At 36.9% G+C, this 18,445-nt stretch overlaps 1 protein-coding gene across 1 annotated transcript in view; it reads right to left on the bottom strand.

Annotated features, from left to right (window-relative positions):
- Window positions 1-15,635: 15,635 nt before the first annotated feature.
- The window catches only part of LOC119775643 (catenin alpha-2), an 82,854-nt gene continuing 80,044 nt past the window's right edge, over window positions 15,636-18,445 (bottom strand). The window contains exon 9 of the mRNA XM_038273695.1: window positions 15,636-16,722. Within this exon, the coding sequence (XP_038129623.1) occupies window positions 16,435-16,722 (288 nt within the window). The 3' untranslated portion in view covers window positions 15,636-16,434. The remainder of the gene's footprint in view (window positions 16,723-18,445) is intronic.

The following is an 18,445-nucleotide window of genomic DNA, read 5'->3' as shown; positions in this document are numbered from 1 at the left end:
TTTACATTTAGATGAGACGCTTGGACACCCAAAACGTGTTCGGTGTTAATGCACTATTAGTCCTAAACCTAATCCTGTAAGTATAAGTGCCCAAATAGTAGCATATCCCTGGAAATCATCCAAACAATCTAATTAGTAGGTCTTTTGTAGGTGTTTTATATACCTTAACCCCTAAACCAAATCATTACAGGTACATACCAAACCCTAAGCAAGACTCAATTTACACCTTAGTCCTAAACCTAGTGTAACCTTGTTGATTTAGCTCCTTAATTACCTCAATCTAATGCATGTTTCTAAATAAATCATTGGGTGCAACTCCAATTTCTGCCACTGGCAGGCAGCCTATTAAATGACTGGGTTGTAAACACCTTTTCCAATGCTCCAGGCGAACGGATGAGCTGACGCCCGCCGATGCTGAGAAGGCAACAGTGTCTGAGAAGGAGAAACCAAGCCAAGGTGAGTGACACAGTCAAGGTTCAGTATGCAGGCAGAATCCAGGAAGTCAGTTACAACACTAAACCGACTTAACAGACAAGGGCTAGACTAAACTCGGGAATCCAAACTACAGAAAAACAGGTCAGAATCAGTAGAAAAACTCACTTGAATGGCTAGAGTTACTCTCATAGTCAGCTCGGATAATCTGGTGCTCATGGTAGGCACACAGCCAACATAAATTGCAGAGGGAACCAGGTGGAAACAATAAGCGCTAATGAGTAGATGCACCAATTAGACAGGTGAGGAGTAACAGAAAGTGCCAACCATCAGCACCAAGACCATGATAATACCTAAATCATTCCAATCAAGGGGTTGTTGTTGTCATTAGTATTTTATAAACTAAAAGCATGTGAATAATAGAAAAAAGTATAAAAACAAATTGTGAAATTTTATCCATATATTTTTTTCTTCTCTAATGTTAATTAGACTTATTTCAAGATTTTTTTAATGGATTTTGATGTAAAGTCTTCTAACTACAGACTTTAATCAATTGTTTTCCATGTGGTAGCACACCATACTGTCATCAGAACAGTAAGACAGCAGGTCTGCCTTTGTTAAAGCATTTCCAGTAAATTAGGCTAAGTATTAATTTCAGTGCGTTGAGACAATAACTGCACTAATGATGGCTGATGCCCATGCTGAACCAGAACATATTATAATTTGATTTGAGGTGCATTTCTGTGATAATTTGACAACAAACTGGCCACAGCCAAAAGTCTTTTCAGGATGTGGCATCAGCCAACACTAACCCTAACACTTACTCACTATGTGTGTGTTTCTGCATGTCTGTCTTCAATGCCTGTGGTTAGATTTATTGGATATGAGGATATCTCCTGCTGTGCACTCTGTGGTACACAGTGGGCTTGACTTAGTTTCTCAGTGTGGCGCTGGCAATGCTTTGGACTAACCTTGCAGTGGAGGTGTCACTGAACTGAATTGTTGTCATTACTCAATTAGAAGGAATTAGCCACTGGCTGACACGATGCTGTCATGCTGTGAGAACTGACTCTGAATTAGATAGCAGGCTTGGCAAGGTTAATTCAAACAGGACAGTAGTAGAATAATTCACAACATGCCTAAAGCCTTAGAATATTATGATGTCTTCATTCCTCTGTAGAACAGAAATGAAAAAGAATGCACTCTCCTTAAATAACCAGTAAAGTTAATAGAGTATGAGGTAAAACTGTTGCACATAGCTTACAGCCACACTGGTTAACAACTTTAAAATGTGATCATAAAACCTGTGCTGAAAAGGTCGATTATGTTTCTAATGAACATTTGGTACAGTGAAGCAATAGTTTATAAATTATAATATTTAACATATTCTACTATAGGGAGATGACCTTAAAAAGGTTTGCATATAACATAAAACACACAAACTTAGTTGCACTTGGTGCTGAGCTATTTGCATGTGCATTTCAGCGAACAGCATGCGCCAAATTGGTCCTACTCATGATCAAATTTGTTACAACCGAATAAGCAATATATCAAACCCTAAACTTATTACATCCGTAGTTTTGGGGTCTTAGAAAACATAGCCACTGGAAAACATTGCTCAAAATCTACAAAGGACCATGTGGTGTGTGTGTGTGAGAGAACGTGAGAATCTCTAAGTTGTAGCAAGAAAATTTCTTTTTTTTTCTCCATATTCTTTTACTGACTCTGCACAAGGCGATAAAAAGCACAAAAGGTATTTTATGCAAATACAACATGAACTTTGATGTTCACACATGAAGATGCCGACTGACGGATAACTCTTTGCTCAGGTTATTCCACCTAATGATACATTTAAAGAATTGGTTTCATTTTGCAGCTTGATTAATATCAATAGTTATCTTTGCTTCATGAAGATACAGATAATGAATCCACAGACAAATTTGCTGACTGAGTAGCAATACGACTAAAGTGTCATCAGTCACTCATTATTCTATTAAAGCACATCCCTCCTGATGTGTAAATAGGGAATCCAGCCGATAAGCTGTTTTGAACGGTCTCTGAAAGCTTCTCTATATAGTTAATAGTTGTAGAGAGTTGTGCTTAGTGATTGGAGGAAATATTTTTTTCACATCCCGAGTGTGTGATAGAATTTTCATCCTTAGCAGAGGTCACACTTTTGCTCGTTCAATTACAGACAGGCATAAATCAAGGTGATTCTCCAGCCATTTTGGGGAACTACTGATCAATTTAATGTGACCTTGTTCAAATTTGCAAAGGATATTTCAGTCTGTGCCACTCTACCACGTTTCCTGAGTAATTTAAACTATTACAGTTCTGTCCCTTCTGTTATGTATTTTGAACAGTAAATCATTAGGGTACCATCTGCTGAGCTGCAGATTAAATGAAGAAATAAGCTGTGTGTAGACCTTCTGCATGGTTTAAAAATTTAGCTTTAATGTATAAAGAAGCATCACATGCAGAAAAAAAAGAAGAAAAATAAAGCTAGATTGTGATGAAAACTGTACATGAAGACCCTGTGTAATGCAATAAATTTAGAACATTGTAAAAATTCATACAATTTTAGAGTTAACACTGAAAATAACATGTCCTCATTTTGGGGTTTTATACACCCAAAAACTAAATGTTTAGATTCAGCCCCTTGTTTCTTCTACCTTATTTAGACTTAGACAACTTTTATTGTTGTTTTGGGCACAGAGAGTATATGTATCGTACTCAGATCAGAGACATTGCTTAGGGTTACAGAAGGCAGCTGCTTTCCAACCGGGCTCACTTCTCAGGAAGTGGCCCTGACAAACAGCTAGAGAAGCATTTTATACTTCAGTATGCCAAATCATCACATCATAAACATTTGCAGCCAAAGCTCCACCCTTATCAAAATATTACACTTTGTTCTTAGGTGAATGACTGAATCCCCTGTCACACCAGTATGATTTAGCCAGTAAATGCCTGACATCCCAGAATCTTATAAAATGCTGGCATATGCTGAACTTGCTATGTATTTTTTCAATTTTGGGTATATACGCAGAGTATTCATAACGAGTCCAGAACTTATGTCCAACGACAGCCTAACTGATGCATAATGCACAGCAGCATAATGCGCATAAAATGTCACAAGCTAGTGTCCTGAGAGGGGCAGCAATGCGCCTGTCAAGGAATTTTGAGCATGTTCAAAATTTCTCGACGTACTTGCCATATGTCAGTGTGTGCCAGCGTGCTCATCATCATAACCTATACAAAACTCAGCCATAACTTATCCAACGTATGCCACCGTTTTTTCCAGATTTTCCGTACGTCAGGCATATGCTGGCTAAATTGAAAGGTGTGACAGGGGCTTAAGATTAGTTTAAAAATGGCAAAAATGTACAAATTGTGGTTATTCATCATTAGATTGCAAGTAGAAGCAATATCAGGTGACCTCAAAGGTTTGAAAAAAAAAAATATTCAGGCCAGGTATTGATGTCTAACAGGACAGCATTTTACTATCTACCCCTTACTGGCACTGCTCATCTCTCACCCTCTTTTTCTGACTTTCTGACAAGACCTAAACTGACAAAATAATAGCCTCCAATCCCTAAACTGCCTATCACTGTAAAGGTCAGAGCAACACTATGGACATGGTCCCCTTCCAAACTCTCCAGCTGGCAGCACACTGTCCATTACACCTAGAGACAGCACCATGGCCCCTGCCCTCTCCCTTCCCTCTCTTTGTCCATCAATGCCATCATGCTGAGCAGGTAATTGAGGAGGTTTTGCCTGGGAATGCTGATATCCTCTGACATCATCCAAAGTGCTTAGAACATGCATCAGCCAACAAGCCAGCTGGTTGTTTGACAGCAGCTGCTGAATACATTTGTAAACATTCTAGGGACTTTCATGAAGCCTGACACTGCAAAACAACACACATAGTATTGCATTTTTAGCAAAGGTAATATTTTCAACCATGTTGACAATATATTTAGTTTCAATTCAAGCTTTTAATCACTTTACATGCCCGAACAAAAATGTATTGCTCATCCCATTTTTTGTACATGATTTTCACAAACTACAAGACTATGTGGCAGAGCTATTCCATCAACTCAACAACACTAATAACACAAATAAACATGTGATTTATTTTCAGAAGAACAATACAGTAAGCAGTGTGTGCAGTCAGGTATAAACTGGTTTCACAGTCACATATTTGTGCTGTGCATGATTTATATCTACTGCACGTGTTCCATGCAAATGCAAGAGGAACTGTGACCTTTATCTAGCACAGTAAGATATATGGATATAGTGTTGGGCCATATAGCACATCCAACTATGATGTAGGGGACTGCTGCTTGCATCCACTTAAAGAGGAGCAGTTAAAGTTCACTTCTCAATGAATAATCCGTCTAGCCCTGTTTTTTTTAGTTGCTGTTCTCTGACCAATGTTTGAACTTGAATGTCAAAATACATTTTTTTAAACATTGTCATTTTGTACATGAATTATGACTAACCTATTCAGAGTTTTCTCAAATTATTAGTATTAAAGGCTTATTAAAGAATTTATAAAATACATGTTCTAACCATCTACCTTTTAACAGAGCTTTTTTAATTTTTCACTTAGGTATACATCCTACTTCTAGACCTTGATTTTTTTATATAAACATCCAATTAATAATACTACATATTAGGTCGAAATTAAAGGTGCTGTAGGAGATCTTGGAAAAACGATTCCAGCAAGCTATATTTTTGAACATACACAACCATGCCTCTCCCTTCAGACCACCCCTCGAAACCACACCTTCAAAACAAATGAACGTGCATGCTGTCTGTCGAGGTGATCAGATTAGATTGAGAACTAAACGAGCCGAAAGTTAGTAGTTAAAGCAGCTAGTTTACATGAAAAGCCAATGTTTGACGAGCATCAGGGCGCAGCAAAAGGTACTGCAGCGCGTCTAGAGCAGCAGGAGCAGCGAGTCTGATATCAGCACAGCTCCTCCCATTAATATAAGCTATTCTGGGACATGCCTCCTCCACCTTAATTTCACTGGACTACCTATGGCTACACTCATTACCCTGCCGTTATTCAACTAACAGTGTCAGACTCCTTGGGGATAGATGTCTCTAAATGGACAAAGCGTTGACGTCGTCTGCCATGGTCTGATCACCAAAACTTTATAATTACAGCTTTTACAGCCTTTGAGTGAGTGACTCCAGGTTGAATTTCTTGTTAGATTTGTTGTTCATCAACCATACTCGTATTTAAGGCCTGTGAATGGTAAATAGATTCTTCAAGGTGCACTTTATTGTTGTCTGACATGGAGTTGAATACATTTTTTAAAAACTTGCACTGGATGCCCAGTAGGTAACAGTGGGTGGAGTGACACAGATTCAGAAGAAATAGCTGACATCCAAGTGTATATATATATATATATATATATATATATATATATATATATATATATATATATATATATATATATATATATATATATATATATATATATATATATATATATATATATATCTTACTTCACATAATTTCACAAAATGTTAAAAGAACAAAACAAAGTAGGAATGTTTTCCAAACTCCTTGATGCTATCAGTGTCACTGATGGAACAATAGGAAAACACTTGGGGGAGATTAACACAGATTTGGAACTGAAAGCATAGCATCTGCAGGGCCTGAGCTCCACTTCGATTAATCTGGAGTGCTGGTTTTAACCTGCACAATAAAAGAAATTTGACTCTGTGATAGAGGATGTGGTCACCTCTTCTGATAAATGAAAGACAAAGAAACAGGCAAGATAACTTACATCATGGGATTAGGGGTGTAAAAAGACACAGACAATTACCAGATTTGCACAGAATAATTAATGTGGAACAATTTTGGCATGCCTTGAATTGTTAAGTAAAGTAAATGAGCTACATAAATTGGAATTACAATTAATTCTGGTTATTTAAGATAAAAATATAAACCATTAAGAATAAACTACTGATATTTTGAATATACAATTTGATTTTGTTTAGTTATGTAGCACAGGACTTGCTACACCGTGATAATCATGTGGCAGTTGTCTGTGACACATCCATTTTCCATGTTCCTTGTAACAAAGACTGCTATGGAGGTAGGTGGGTGTCACAATACAGTAACTACCTTATGAAATAAATATTCTCAATGAAAAGGGGAAGTTTGCTTATTTTGATCAGTGAGAAGTAACCAGTGAGACATCAGGGTTTCTATGCAAGCGGCCTTAGTCCTACTTCTTTGACTTTGATGGGTGTGTGACAGTTTAAATAAATTCGTGGTATGTTTCAGTGTAGAAACATGAATTAAATCATTAAATATTTATATTTACTCCATAAAATAAAAAAAAATATTTAGCTGAAGTGAATATAATTAATTATATATTTCTCAAATTAATTATGTATTTATTTCCAGTTTTAATAGATGAATGACAAATTTAAACCTGCAGTTGTTAAAGTATTTATTTATTGTATTGTGGCACTCACCATCCTCTACAGACCACCGCCAAACCCTTGACCAAGCAAACAAGTCAGCAATATATGCAGAGAGGCTGCGAAGGTGCATCCAGTATTGATTTAATGAGGGAAGGAGGCTTTACAGTGAAGAGCCTTGTGTCACTTCTTTTAATTGAGGAGATGGCAGAGATCTTTAGGGATATCAGACTAGCACTCTCACTCCATCACGTAGCAGACCTTATTGAGGCAGGTTTGCCCCTCGCCTAAACAGTCTCCAGCTCCACCTTAGACAAACACTTGCCTGCTGCTTGTATGTGCCCTCCTCAGCCAAGTCTTGCACCTTGCTCTCCTACTCCACATCCGAGGAGCTCTTAGAGGAATTTCACAGGATCACCCATGTTGTGCAATTTTAATAAACTAATGGTTCACCCAAGAATAAGTTATTTAATCAGATAATATTCAGTGTCATATATCGTTTATGAACACATGCCCTACTAGCTGTGTGTTACAGCAAAGTGTTTAATCAAGCTCAAATATATATGGGAAATTCCCCAACAACTTTCTTTCAAAATATCAGATTTTATTAACAAAAACATTCAGCTCCAAGTCAAACATAATATAGTTAAAAACTTGACTAAAATAACTTACTGCGTATAAAGAAGGAAAAACATGGTTGAAAACATAATCAAGGAGATGATGCAATGACATCACTTTAGCATGGATTTTGGCTCTTCAAAACCATGATTGAGCATTTTCCAAATGGATAACCCTTACACACACAAGTGCTCTCTGCCAAATACCTACAGATGCTTTGATCCAGTTACTTACCTACTCACTAATTTTTATCTTCAATTACCACTTTATGCATTCCGTGTTGATTCATACTGTCTTTTTCTGTAGTTCTATATCAGTTGGTTGTGCTGTTCTTTTTGCATCTCTCTTTGCAGGGCATGAAGCAGACTGTTTTTTTTTTGTCAGTATCTCTCTTTTGTCTTCTCTTTCCTTCACTTCCTCTCCCTTTTTTCTGTAATGTTCACATTACTTTAATTATTCTCTACATAAACCATGACAAATATATATAGATATATAAGCAGAGCACTAGGGCAAAAGCGATAATGCTCAACTTGTGAGCGTAAAATCTGTTGGGCTCTTTCGGACATTAAGACAACAATTCCTATTGCCACATTACCAGACAGAATCCTGTAAAAAAAAAAAGAAGAAAAAAGTGGACGTGGCTGACACATGGACTTGTTTGTTGAGCAGTGGTGGGCACAGTTTGCACAAAAACCTGAGGTTTTTATTCTGTCTGTTAAGTTCATAAAACTCTGACAAGCACTCTGCAAAACTGGCATCAGAAATATCAGTAGATGAGTCTGAATTGTGCAGACTAGTACCACCAGTAGACATGCTGGTCAATCATGCTGTTTGCTATATTAAGTGCCGTAAAACCTGTCGTTATCCAATAAAAAGTGTCTATCAAATGAACCCAAACATGAGCTGTGTGTGTCGCTCTTTATTCTCAGTGACCGTTGCTTTTGTACATGTTCCTTACTTCAAAACAGATCTATTTAGTTCACCGTTCACAAAAATTAAGAACGTATTCAGTGAACGCCTTTCAATAAACATGTTCATGCACAGTGCTCACTGTAGCATAACTTACCATGCAATCCATCATGTTAGTAGGTTTGTCTTTACTTAACAGTAAACAAATAAAATGATTAAAATCCTCAGAGGACATATCATTTAACTGGAGAATCTGTCCCTAACTGTGCCAGACCTGTTCTCTACCCATATCCATTTTGGAAAGCTTGAGATTTTCTCCAGCATCTAGCAGGTTACATGGCAGGCTCACACCAGAGGCTTTTCTTTGTTCCACCTACACATCAGGGGTGCTATCCTTCTCCTTTCTCTTTATCTCTTCAAGCATCTGAAAAGTTCCTGAAACTCAAAGAGGAATGTTGCAAACACTCTGTTTTCCAGAAGTTTGGTTCTGAAATGTCAATCATCATGACTTAGCCTTGGTCAGTCTGGAGATCCGAACCTCGGGCCTGGGTTTTCCATGCTGGTGCCTCTTCCAATGTAAACAGCTTCACAAAAAGAGAAAGAAATCCTGTGTGTTGTGGTGTTTCTGTCCCCAAACACCATGGGCAAAGGCACACCTCTGAGGAGTGTATTTTAGAGTGAGTTGGAGGAGGGTTGCAAAAGCTTGGAGAGCAGCAATGAGGAGCAAAACTGCACTCTCTACCCCAGTGCACATAGTTAAGGTGAAACATGGATCAAACAGTTGGACCACAACCTTGAACTAATAATACCTCAGTTAACATTTGAACTTTAGCTGTCAAAGACAGTTCTAAACAAATGGGTTTTTAACTTTCACTTAAAAGGGATGCAGAGACATATTTATAAAATACCTTTACTGGCACTTAGATTTAAAACACATTTTCTCTAAACAAATCCACACTTTCAGAGAAGATCATGAATTATCAAGTACACCTGGGTGACTTGTTAAACAAAATAAAATTGCAAATAGGTCTGACTTTTGCCACAAGGAAGACTTGAAGATCTAAATGTATGAATGAATAACACAGTAAAAAAAAAAAACATATCTATACAAAACTGTCTGCCTTGAATCTGTAGCAGTTATATGTCAGGGGGTTCAAGCAGAATATATTAATCCGCTCTGAAATATGTATCGGTGATATAACTGGTGAATATGCAGAGATAAGGGAATCCTGGTAAAACAGAAAATGCCTCTTCCCTTGCGTAGAGAAATGCATACTTTGGAGACCAAGAAGGATGTTCCATTGATAACCTTTTATGTTTGTTAAAACGTGCTTATTGGCTACAAGGGGACATGCAACTGTGTTTTTGGTTCTTTCTGCAACCATAAGATAGGTCCCTTTAGAGCACTGATGTCAATATGTGCAGATGGCCAAGTGTGCAGTGTCACTAGACCTCTGACACAGTGGCAAGAAAAAAAGAATAACATATTGGAGCAGCTGGTAGTGGGTAGTTCATCAACATTTTCTCTCTGATGCCTGGACATCCTCTCCATCTATTTCTGAGTCTGCTTTGAAGGCAGTCTGTTAAATCAGATTATAACTCAGTTTGAATCCCTTCAATACACCACATTAAGTGTAGACATGGTCTAGCTAATCAAAGTGGTAAAATCTCACATCATGCTGGCATTTGTAATAAAATCATTTGTTCTTTTAATTATTTATTTTTATTTTCTTTTAAATTTTCAGAGAACAATTGGTCAAACATCATGGTTCGTCTCATTTTGATTTTGGAAATGGACACACACAGGGATTATTTTAGTAGAGAGAGCACCACAGCCAAGAATTAATCCCTCCATTAACTGGATTGTGTTACTATTTCTCCCTTGTGGCCCTGTTTCCTAAATAGAGAGCACTCTGGTGATGCACAGATGCCTAATGCATGCTGTGTTTAATGGTCATTAGCACACATTGTGGAAACATAAAGAAACCTAATTTATTATCAGAGGCTAAATTGCAGAATAATCTGAACCAGTGTTGCGTGAACCATTATTGGGACAGCTTGGCTCGTCAATGAATCTGATTTGCAGAGGATCAAGGTCATGTGCAGCAATTAGCTCATTCTCTCTCTGTCTTTTAACAGCAACGTGAGGCCGCAAGGCCTTAAGGGCCTCAGTGACTTTGCTGTGTAAAAGGAAAGCATTGTGCCATCTCTTTAAACAACCAATTGCATGGAAATCACTTACCATGAAGTGAGTATGCTTCAGCAGCCTGCCAAAAATCAGACCAGCTCTGCGACACACTGCATTGGTTGTACCCTACACTGATCTGACTGCTTTAAAGGGGGTGGACTGCTTCACAATAGGCACATAAAATTGTGGCAATCTCTTTCTGACTGCTGATCTTTCTTCTCTCTCTAACCTTCTTTCCTACACTTTTTAATCCCTCTCAGCTGGCTTAAAAGAAATTGATACAGACTTAGGTAAAGTTAATAAAGTTGTTTTTTGATTGTTGTCGTTTTTCATTTATGAATAATTAAAAAGTTAAATTTGCTCAAACTTTAACACAGATCAATCAGTTAATAATCATTACATACAATTTTGCATTTATATCTACTGTTTGAACATTAAACTTGAACTGGGTACCCTAACCCTTCAAATCCACAAGTTACTGGTGCCTTCAAGGGTTATAACAGAATAGGCCTAATGACTGTCCATTAATTGACCTGCACCCCTGTTGTTGGTTCACAGAGGTGTCAAGTAACAAAGTAAAAATAGTTATTACTTAAGTTGAAATTTGGCTTTCTCTACTTTACTGGTAATTATTTTTAGAATACATTTTTTTGGTTTGTTAATTTTGATATGGTGTGCAGGAGTTCAAACAGACATTCATTGTGTTTTCCAATGCTGTAAACGTTTGTATAATAAATACATTTAAACAATATATGTAAACATGTATTTTAGCGAAAATGTGCATCATAGCTATAGAGATCAGTGGTCAAAGCCTGCAACACATGTCTCAGTGCGGCATGGTGCCAGGCAAAGAAAGCGCCGGGTGTGTCTTGGGCCCAACGGGAAAAAACGGAAGATACCTGATGAGAAGAGGGGATTTAAAGAAGAGTGGACCGAATCTGTTGCTTTCATTATCAATGCCAGCATTTGTGCTTTGCAGGAGAATTTGTCAAACAATAAAAATAGTAATTTGGAAAGGCATTTTCAGGGAAGGCTAAATATGCAGCCGATCACAAAGTTGTGAGTGAGAGAAAGAATGCGATTGCAGAATTTCTGGATGAATTAGAGGAGAGCAAAGAAAGATTTAAGAAATGGATTGCATCTCCAAACTCCACTACTGCTGCTAGTTTTGTTTCAATCATGAAAGAACCCGTCCACAGATCACCTAACAGGTGTTAGGTTTCGGTTTCTGTTATGTTTTTCTTTTGATAGTTTTGCTTTACTCCTTGTTTTCTAGTGTCAGTGGTTTTATTTTTATTTTGCTGTGTTCTCTGGTCAATTCCTAGTTACTGTTTTAGTCTTGGTTCTGCTTTGTTTTCTTTTGAGTATCCAGTTTTGCTTTACTCCTTGTTCTCTAATTTAAAAGGTTTAATTCTTATTTTGTTGTGTTTTTCTGGTTATTTTCAGTTTTCTTGGTTTCTATTTGTTGCCCTCTACTGCCCTCTTATGTTCTCCCTTTTCTCTAGCTCTTTTCCTCTCTTGCTCTGTGCACACCTGCTCCCAGTCTGCTCATTAGCCCTCTCTTTGTTTCTGTCTCCTATAAATACTCTTGCTGTTCAGTTTCTCTTTGCTGGGTCCTCTTCTAACCTCATCAGTCTTCGTCCTACTCGTCTCTCTGAGCCTTCCTCCAGGTTACAGTTCTTCCCCTAATGACTCCTAGGTTTTTGGTAACGTTTGACTTGAGTTTTCATTTTTTTTTTTTCTTAGATCTTTGAATTTTTGGACTCCTGGTTTCTCGTTTGTTTTTGTACATTGTTTTCATTTGGATTTCTTGATTCCTGTTGCCTGTGGTTTTTGACTCAGTACTCAGTATCAGTACTCTTCATTAAATCTATTAAAAATTCCCCTCTGCTTGCCTGCCTCTGCTTTTGGTGGGCCCGCTATTCACAAAAAAACCCTGACAAGAGGTAGCGCTCTGATACAGGTATGTGACCCCCCCCCACAAAAAAAAACAAAAAAACAAGGAACGCTGGTGACTTAACCGTGCGGTGAAGCAACACACGTTGAATTGCACACGTTCACTGCTTGTCCCTCACTTCATGCTGCTATGTGACATTTGCTCCAGGATTAACATTTAATCATGAATGCTTATTATATATCTAAGCCCACGTAGTCCTTTTTTTTTATAGTGGTCTAATACACTTAGAGCCTGTGTTGCCACACAAGATTTAAATAAGAGTTTTATATTTTTATATATTATATAGACAGATTTTTTTGTTTGTTTTTTTGGTCCAATATGGGTCTTTGAGCAGTTGGGGTTGCTGACCCCTGGACTAGGTGCTGCACCATCTTGTTGTAAAATGTAAATGCTGAAAATTGTAAAAAATTTCTTGGATGGTAAGCAAAACATCTTCAAACTTGAAAACTAAGTCCAGTGGGTTATTTTGTTTAATTCAATTCAGTTTATTTATATAGCGCCCATTTACAACACGTCATCTCAAGGCACTTCACAGTTCACCAAATCATACACTCAAATTACTTCTTCTTTTTTTTTTACTTTTTTGGAATACATACTGACAGCTGTGTGTGTGACCTGGTGTAACAAGTATTTAGAATAGAAAATAACAGAAATACACCCAATCTCATTTACTGTCTCATTCATTTAGCTAATGCTCAGCTTCGAATCTAATTAATTGTATAACTATTTGTACATTTTACATGTTTGTTTTCCTTTTTAAGAAAAGTCCTAACACTTTTGACTGAATAAGGTTTAGTTAAAAAACAATAAAAAGCATAACGTCAATAACGTCAAATAACAGTGTCCAAACTATATTTGTAATGTCAAGGTCAGTCATGGGTTGTAAAACCTTTCCACAGAGCATAGACTGATGGCTCTGAGTCCTGGAAAGAGGAGGAGGAGGGACAGGCACTGAGCTCGGCTTCCTCCACCACTGCCTCATCTTGATTTTCCACAATTTCTGGTTTTGCTTTCTCTGGGCCATACATCCCCACAGTGCATCTCTGCTGTTGTGACACCAGGCAATCCCGAACACCCCTTCCCATTTCGTATAAAATCAGCTCTTTTGAATCCTCATCCTCATATTTCTTTTCGTCAGTTACAGCCTGTGGCCTCTTCACGGCAGCTATATGTCCCTTTCAGACATCCTCAAGCACAGACAAACTAATTTACTCACTTACCTCTCTCGAAATGAGATCCAAGTGCTACCCAAATCTTTTGGGTAGCTCTGTGGATAACCTGAACTCTTCCTCTGATTGTTACATCTGCAGATCGGACTTTTTCAAAATTCTGTTTAATAAAAAACTACCCGAGATACTCCATGGCAGAAGAATGGAGGAGTGGGCTGTCAACTTGGGTTTCAGATGTCCTACAGTGATGTCACTGATGACTTGCCGAACAGAAATGCAGGGAAGCACAGGTTTAAAGAAGTAAAAGGGCGTATTGAGGATGAACAGTGTGACATATAAAGACAGCAGAGATGGCAAAAGTACTCACTTTCCGTACTTAAGTAAAAGTACAGATACTTGTGTTAAAAAATACTCTGGTAAAAGTGGAAGTACTGATTAAACGTCTTTACTCAAGTAATAGTAACAAAGTACTGGGTTGTAAATTTACTTAAAGTATAAAAGTAAAAGTAGAAACCACTTTTTTCATGCCGTTGCCTACATTTTAAATGGATGTCTGCCAATAGGACTAAATCTCTGTTGTGTTCATTTTCAATCATCTTGTCGTCCATGCTACTATGCTAACGCCACCGCCACCAAGCTGCAATGATTTGCCGCGAATGAATACTGCCGAATCTGTCGATTCATCTTGTAGTGGTGCGTCAAATGCAACGTAGATTCCCATCCAATTAGATTGAGTTACGTATTGATGACGTGAAAAATAATAACGGTAACTCCATTGAAATTATTCAAAACTAAATTAACGAGACAATTTTTTAAAATGTAAGGAGTAGAAAGTACAGATATTTGTGTAAAAATGTAAGGAGTAGAAGTAAAAAGTTGCCATAAAAATAAGTAGTAAATTAAAAATATCAGAAAAATCTACTTGAGTACAGTAACAAAGTATTTGTACTTCGTTACTTCCCATCTCTGAAAGACAGGCGTAGGTTAAGGTAGTTTGTGTATTCAGAGTTATTGTATATAGGTACATACATTAAAACAGTTTAAATGTGTAGTTATCCACTTTAAATCTGATTTTATTTTTAACCTGTATTTATATCTGTTCCTGTAAAATGTAATCTATTTTTTATTTATTAAAGATATTTTTACTTTTTTTTTTTTTTACATTGTACAGTAGTTGCTGTTGGAACTAAAAAGAATAAACCACATGATTCTTTTACTTTATATACATAAATGTACCCAATAAATTGGGTGCAAAGAAGAATGGGAATTGCTGAATTTTTTTTCCGTCTTTGAGACGCAATTTGTGATTTTGTTTGTGAAAGGTACAGTACTATGTGAGTAAAGATTGTCGATATTATTGCAAAAAGGGGAACAATAAAGTATTCATCAATTGCTGTGCATAGCTACAGGAATGTGATTTTTATTGTATTGTGTTCTTAAAAAATGCTTTTCCACATTCTTTATAAAGAGTCTTGTGTATAGAATATTTAGAAAAGAGATTAATTTACTGCTATTTGAAATAAGGTTGTAACATACCTGAAAATGGGTTAAGTGTCACATGATGAATATTATCAGGTTGCCCTGAAAAGATCACTGACAACCTTCCTTCAGTAGGATAAAAGTAGTGCATTAAAGGTTTAGGATCCAGCAATCTCTGTCGATTAAAATTAATTACAATTTAAAAGTTGATTACTACTTCTTTGATCACTCACATACATGACTGTATTCATTTAATATGATCTTTTTCCTGAATCCATCTGGAGATACAGGAAATAGTCAGCTAAAAATATCTTCTAAAGAAGGTCACTGAGAAATTGCACTTCTTTTGATGCTTGGTACTGTACTCCCACCACCGTGTGAAACAACTAGAATAATTTGTACATAGTGGAAAGAACAACACAGGAAACTCTGAAGGTGAAGTTGAGGGATTTATTAGAGAAGGGTGAATATAAAGTTACTGTATGCAGGGATTCTATTCTCAGAGGAGACCACAACTAACAATCCTCTCTGTCTAAATGATACACTACACAACCTCCAAACAAGCTCGTCATAGTTAGAGATTAAATCTATAAATAAAAGGAATTCAAAGCGGGAATACAGTAGAACATAAATGTGCTTTGGTAGAAAAAAGAAAACACCATGTGGATTATTGTCATAGTAACTTTATAAGGAAGAAGACTACTTGGATCCTTATACTTCCCTAGATATCCCTAGCACTACGTTAACATTCAAATTGGAAATCGGAATTGGAAATAAAAAAATTAATCAAAAGGGGTTTTACCAACACTTTTACTTCAGTACAGAATGACTCCTCTACTCATTCTCTGGATCCATTCAGTTTTAGTTTTCAAAAGCAGCCAGCCTGTAGCACATTAATGATATAGCTAAAATATTGACTGACACTTTTTTATTTGCCACTTTTCCTCTTTTGATAAATATCAAGTCCCATTTTTTTCTCAAGAAGTTTTGGCTCTCACATTTAGCTACATCAAGATCAATAAATACTATCGGCTGTGTTGGTGTTCTGTGAGCCATGAAGACCACAGTGTTAGCTTAGCCACAGCAAAGGCAGTTTAATATATACTGCAGTCCTCCCGCGGCATCATCAAGCGCGCACAGACACAGCAAACAGAAGTAGATTAACACAACGTAAAAAGGGACTTTTTTCACCAACTTATTCCATCATCTTTTTTTTTTCTCTCTTTTATTATTTCTTAGAAGGAGTCCATAGCCTTAAATTCACTGAGGGCCTGGACAGGGGAGATGTGTTTCTTCTGGGAACCTCGTCGCACACGTGTCTGGCATTCCTCTGGCTTCTCCCGTTTAACCAAGGGCTTCTTCTCTGGAGCTTTCATACGCCAAGAAACCACTGGTGAGTTGACTGCAGCTGTGCCATAAACCTTCTGGTATTTGGTGGAAGCTACATAGGATGCCTTCACAGTAAGCACCACAGCATTCATGAGGTTCTTGGCGGCCTGGATCAGAGAGGTGGCACTATCCAACTGCAGGAAGGGTGAAGAGAAAAAAATAAAAAATTGTCAACTTGTGTGAAATAAGGGAAAATATAACAATCACTTTCTTGGCTTAAGCATCAACCTTAGAATTCAGGAACCATGTAAGGCCACTTTGGGGTGCATGCTGCTTCTTGCAATTCAGCAGGATAAAAATACGACTCTCTCTATAAGACAACTTATTTTAGAATTTCTTAATGAGCAGGCGCAGAGGTTTACCTCTGTCGCCTTCTGTTTTGTTTGGCTGACATTTAAGGGTCGGCGGCCAGAGGGCCTCCTCCTACATCACACTGAGATGAGTCAACTGTTTCAATTTAATGAGTGTGGATTCCAGCTGGCCACCAGGAAAAGGTTGAAATCTCAGCAGGACCTGCATATCTAATGTGAGGAAAAGCTATAATCAAGGAGAGAAATTATAGAAAATCAACTACACATGTAGGGGAATTTTTTCAAATAAAAGTCAGCTTGAACTTTGATAAGCAAACCTCATAAATTAAATGTAAAGAAAAAACTGTCATCATTATTGTTTTAATCACTTAACTGTGGGGTTGTAGCAGTGTTAGATAATTACAATGTAATTTATTAGAAATTTGATATTTTCAGTAATGGAGTAGTGTATAACTATTGTCTTTCCTTATTTTTGTTACACCCTAGCATAATTTACCATACAACATAGTATGTTACTACAATTATAGTGAATTATCGTAAGAGTATCCTCTTTGCTAAGGAAGATAACTGCTTTCTACTGTACTAGAGCAGGTGTGATGAGAAAGATGCATACCTGATGCTAATTGGCTGAAAAGGGGAAGATAGGCAATTTATTTTGCACACAGACCTAGACCAGCCTCGCAATTTAAAACATAGCATATTTAGACTGAAAGTACAGACACTATTTTACATCTGTGAGCCGTAAGTCATAGTGAGTAAGTAGAGAGATTTACATTTTTTTCATTCACTTCAATTGTTCAAACTAATCTCTCCAAACTCTAAAACTTTAAATAAAGTGCAGGACATGTTTCAAATTATCCTTCCTCATAAGTTTTGATTAAAAAAAGCAAAACCAGTAAGTAAGTAAACAATTTAAAACTTTTTTTGTAATAGGGAGTTATGGGTTTAAATAGGACAGTATGCAGTTTTAGTTTTTTGTATATATTTTTATTATATATTTCAGATATAGTTATTTGTTACAACCTTATCACAATCCTCTAACTCAGAAAAGAAGGGGAATTTAATACCTTTTAAAATACTGATAACATTGATCTGTTTTTTTGTTATTTTATGCATTTCAGTAAGTAAACAAGCCTGCTTAATTTACAAGCTCGTTGGAAAAAATAGTCAAAGGGATCAATAATTGATCAGCATCAGGAAGACATAAAATACTTACACTGCTATTTACTACATTGATTTGAAATCTTTAAAAACAAATATTAGTTCCTCATTGAAATAAGATCTATATTTAGTATTGAAAAAGCATGTATTACAAAAACCGAAAGCTCCTACACATGAAATAAATGCATTTTGTTGCATCTGCTTCTTTCCACCCCTGAAATAGTAAGGACTGCTTTTTAGACCAACTCTATAAAACTAATCTGGCAGTTTTTATTAATAGCATTCAGTTGATCTTAAGCTGAAAGCAAAATAAAAATAAAATAAACACTCAAAGCTAACGTCGTCTGACCACATTAGGGACCCAGGTTCCATAGAAACCATTATC

This window comes from Cyprinodon tularosa, unplaced genomic scaffold (genome assembly GCF_016077235.1).
Source record: "Cyprinodon tularosa strain WSP-4 unplaced genomic scaffold, ASM1607723v1 ctg886, whole genome shotgun sequence".
NCBI lineage: Eukaryota > Metazoa > Chordata > Actinopteri > Cyprinodontiformes > Cyprinodontidae > Cyprinodon > Cyprinodon tularosa.
The sequence above is the reverse complement of the archived record's forward strand: the minus strand, read 5'-3'. Positions and strand labels throughout refer to the sequence as shown.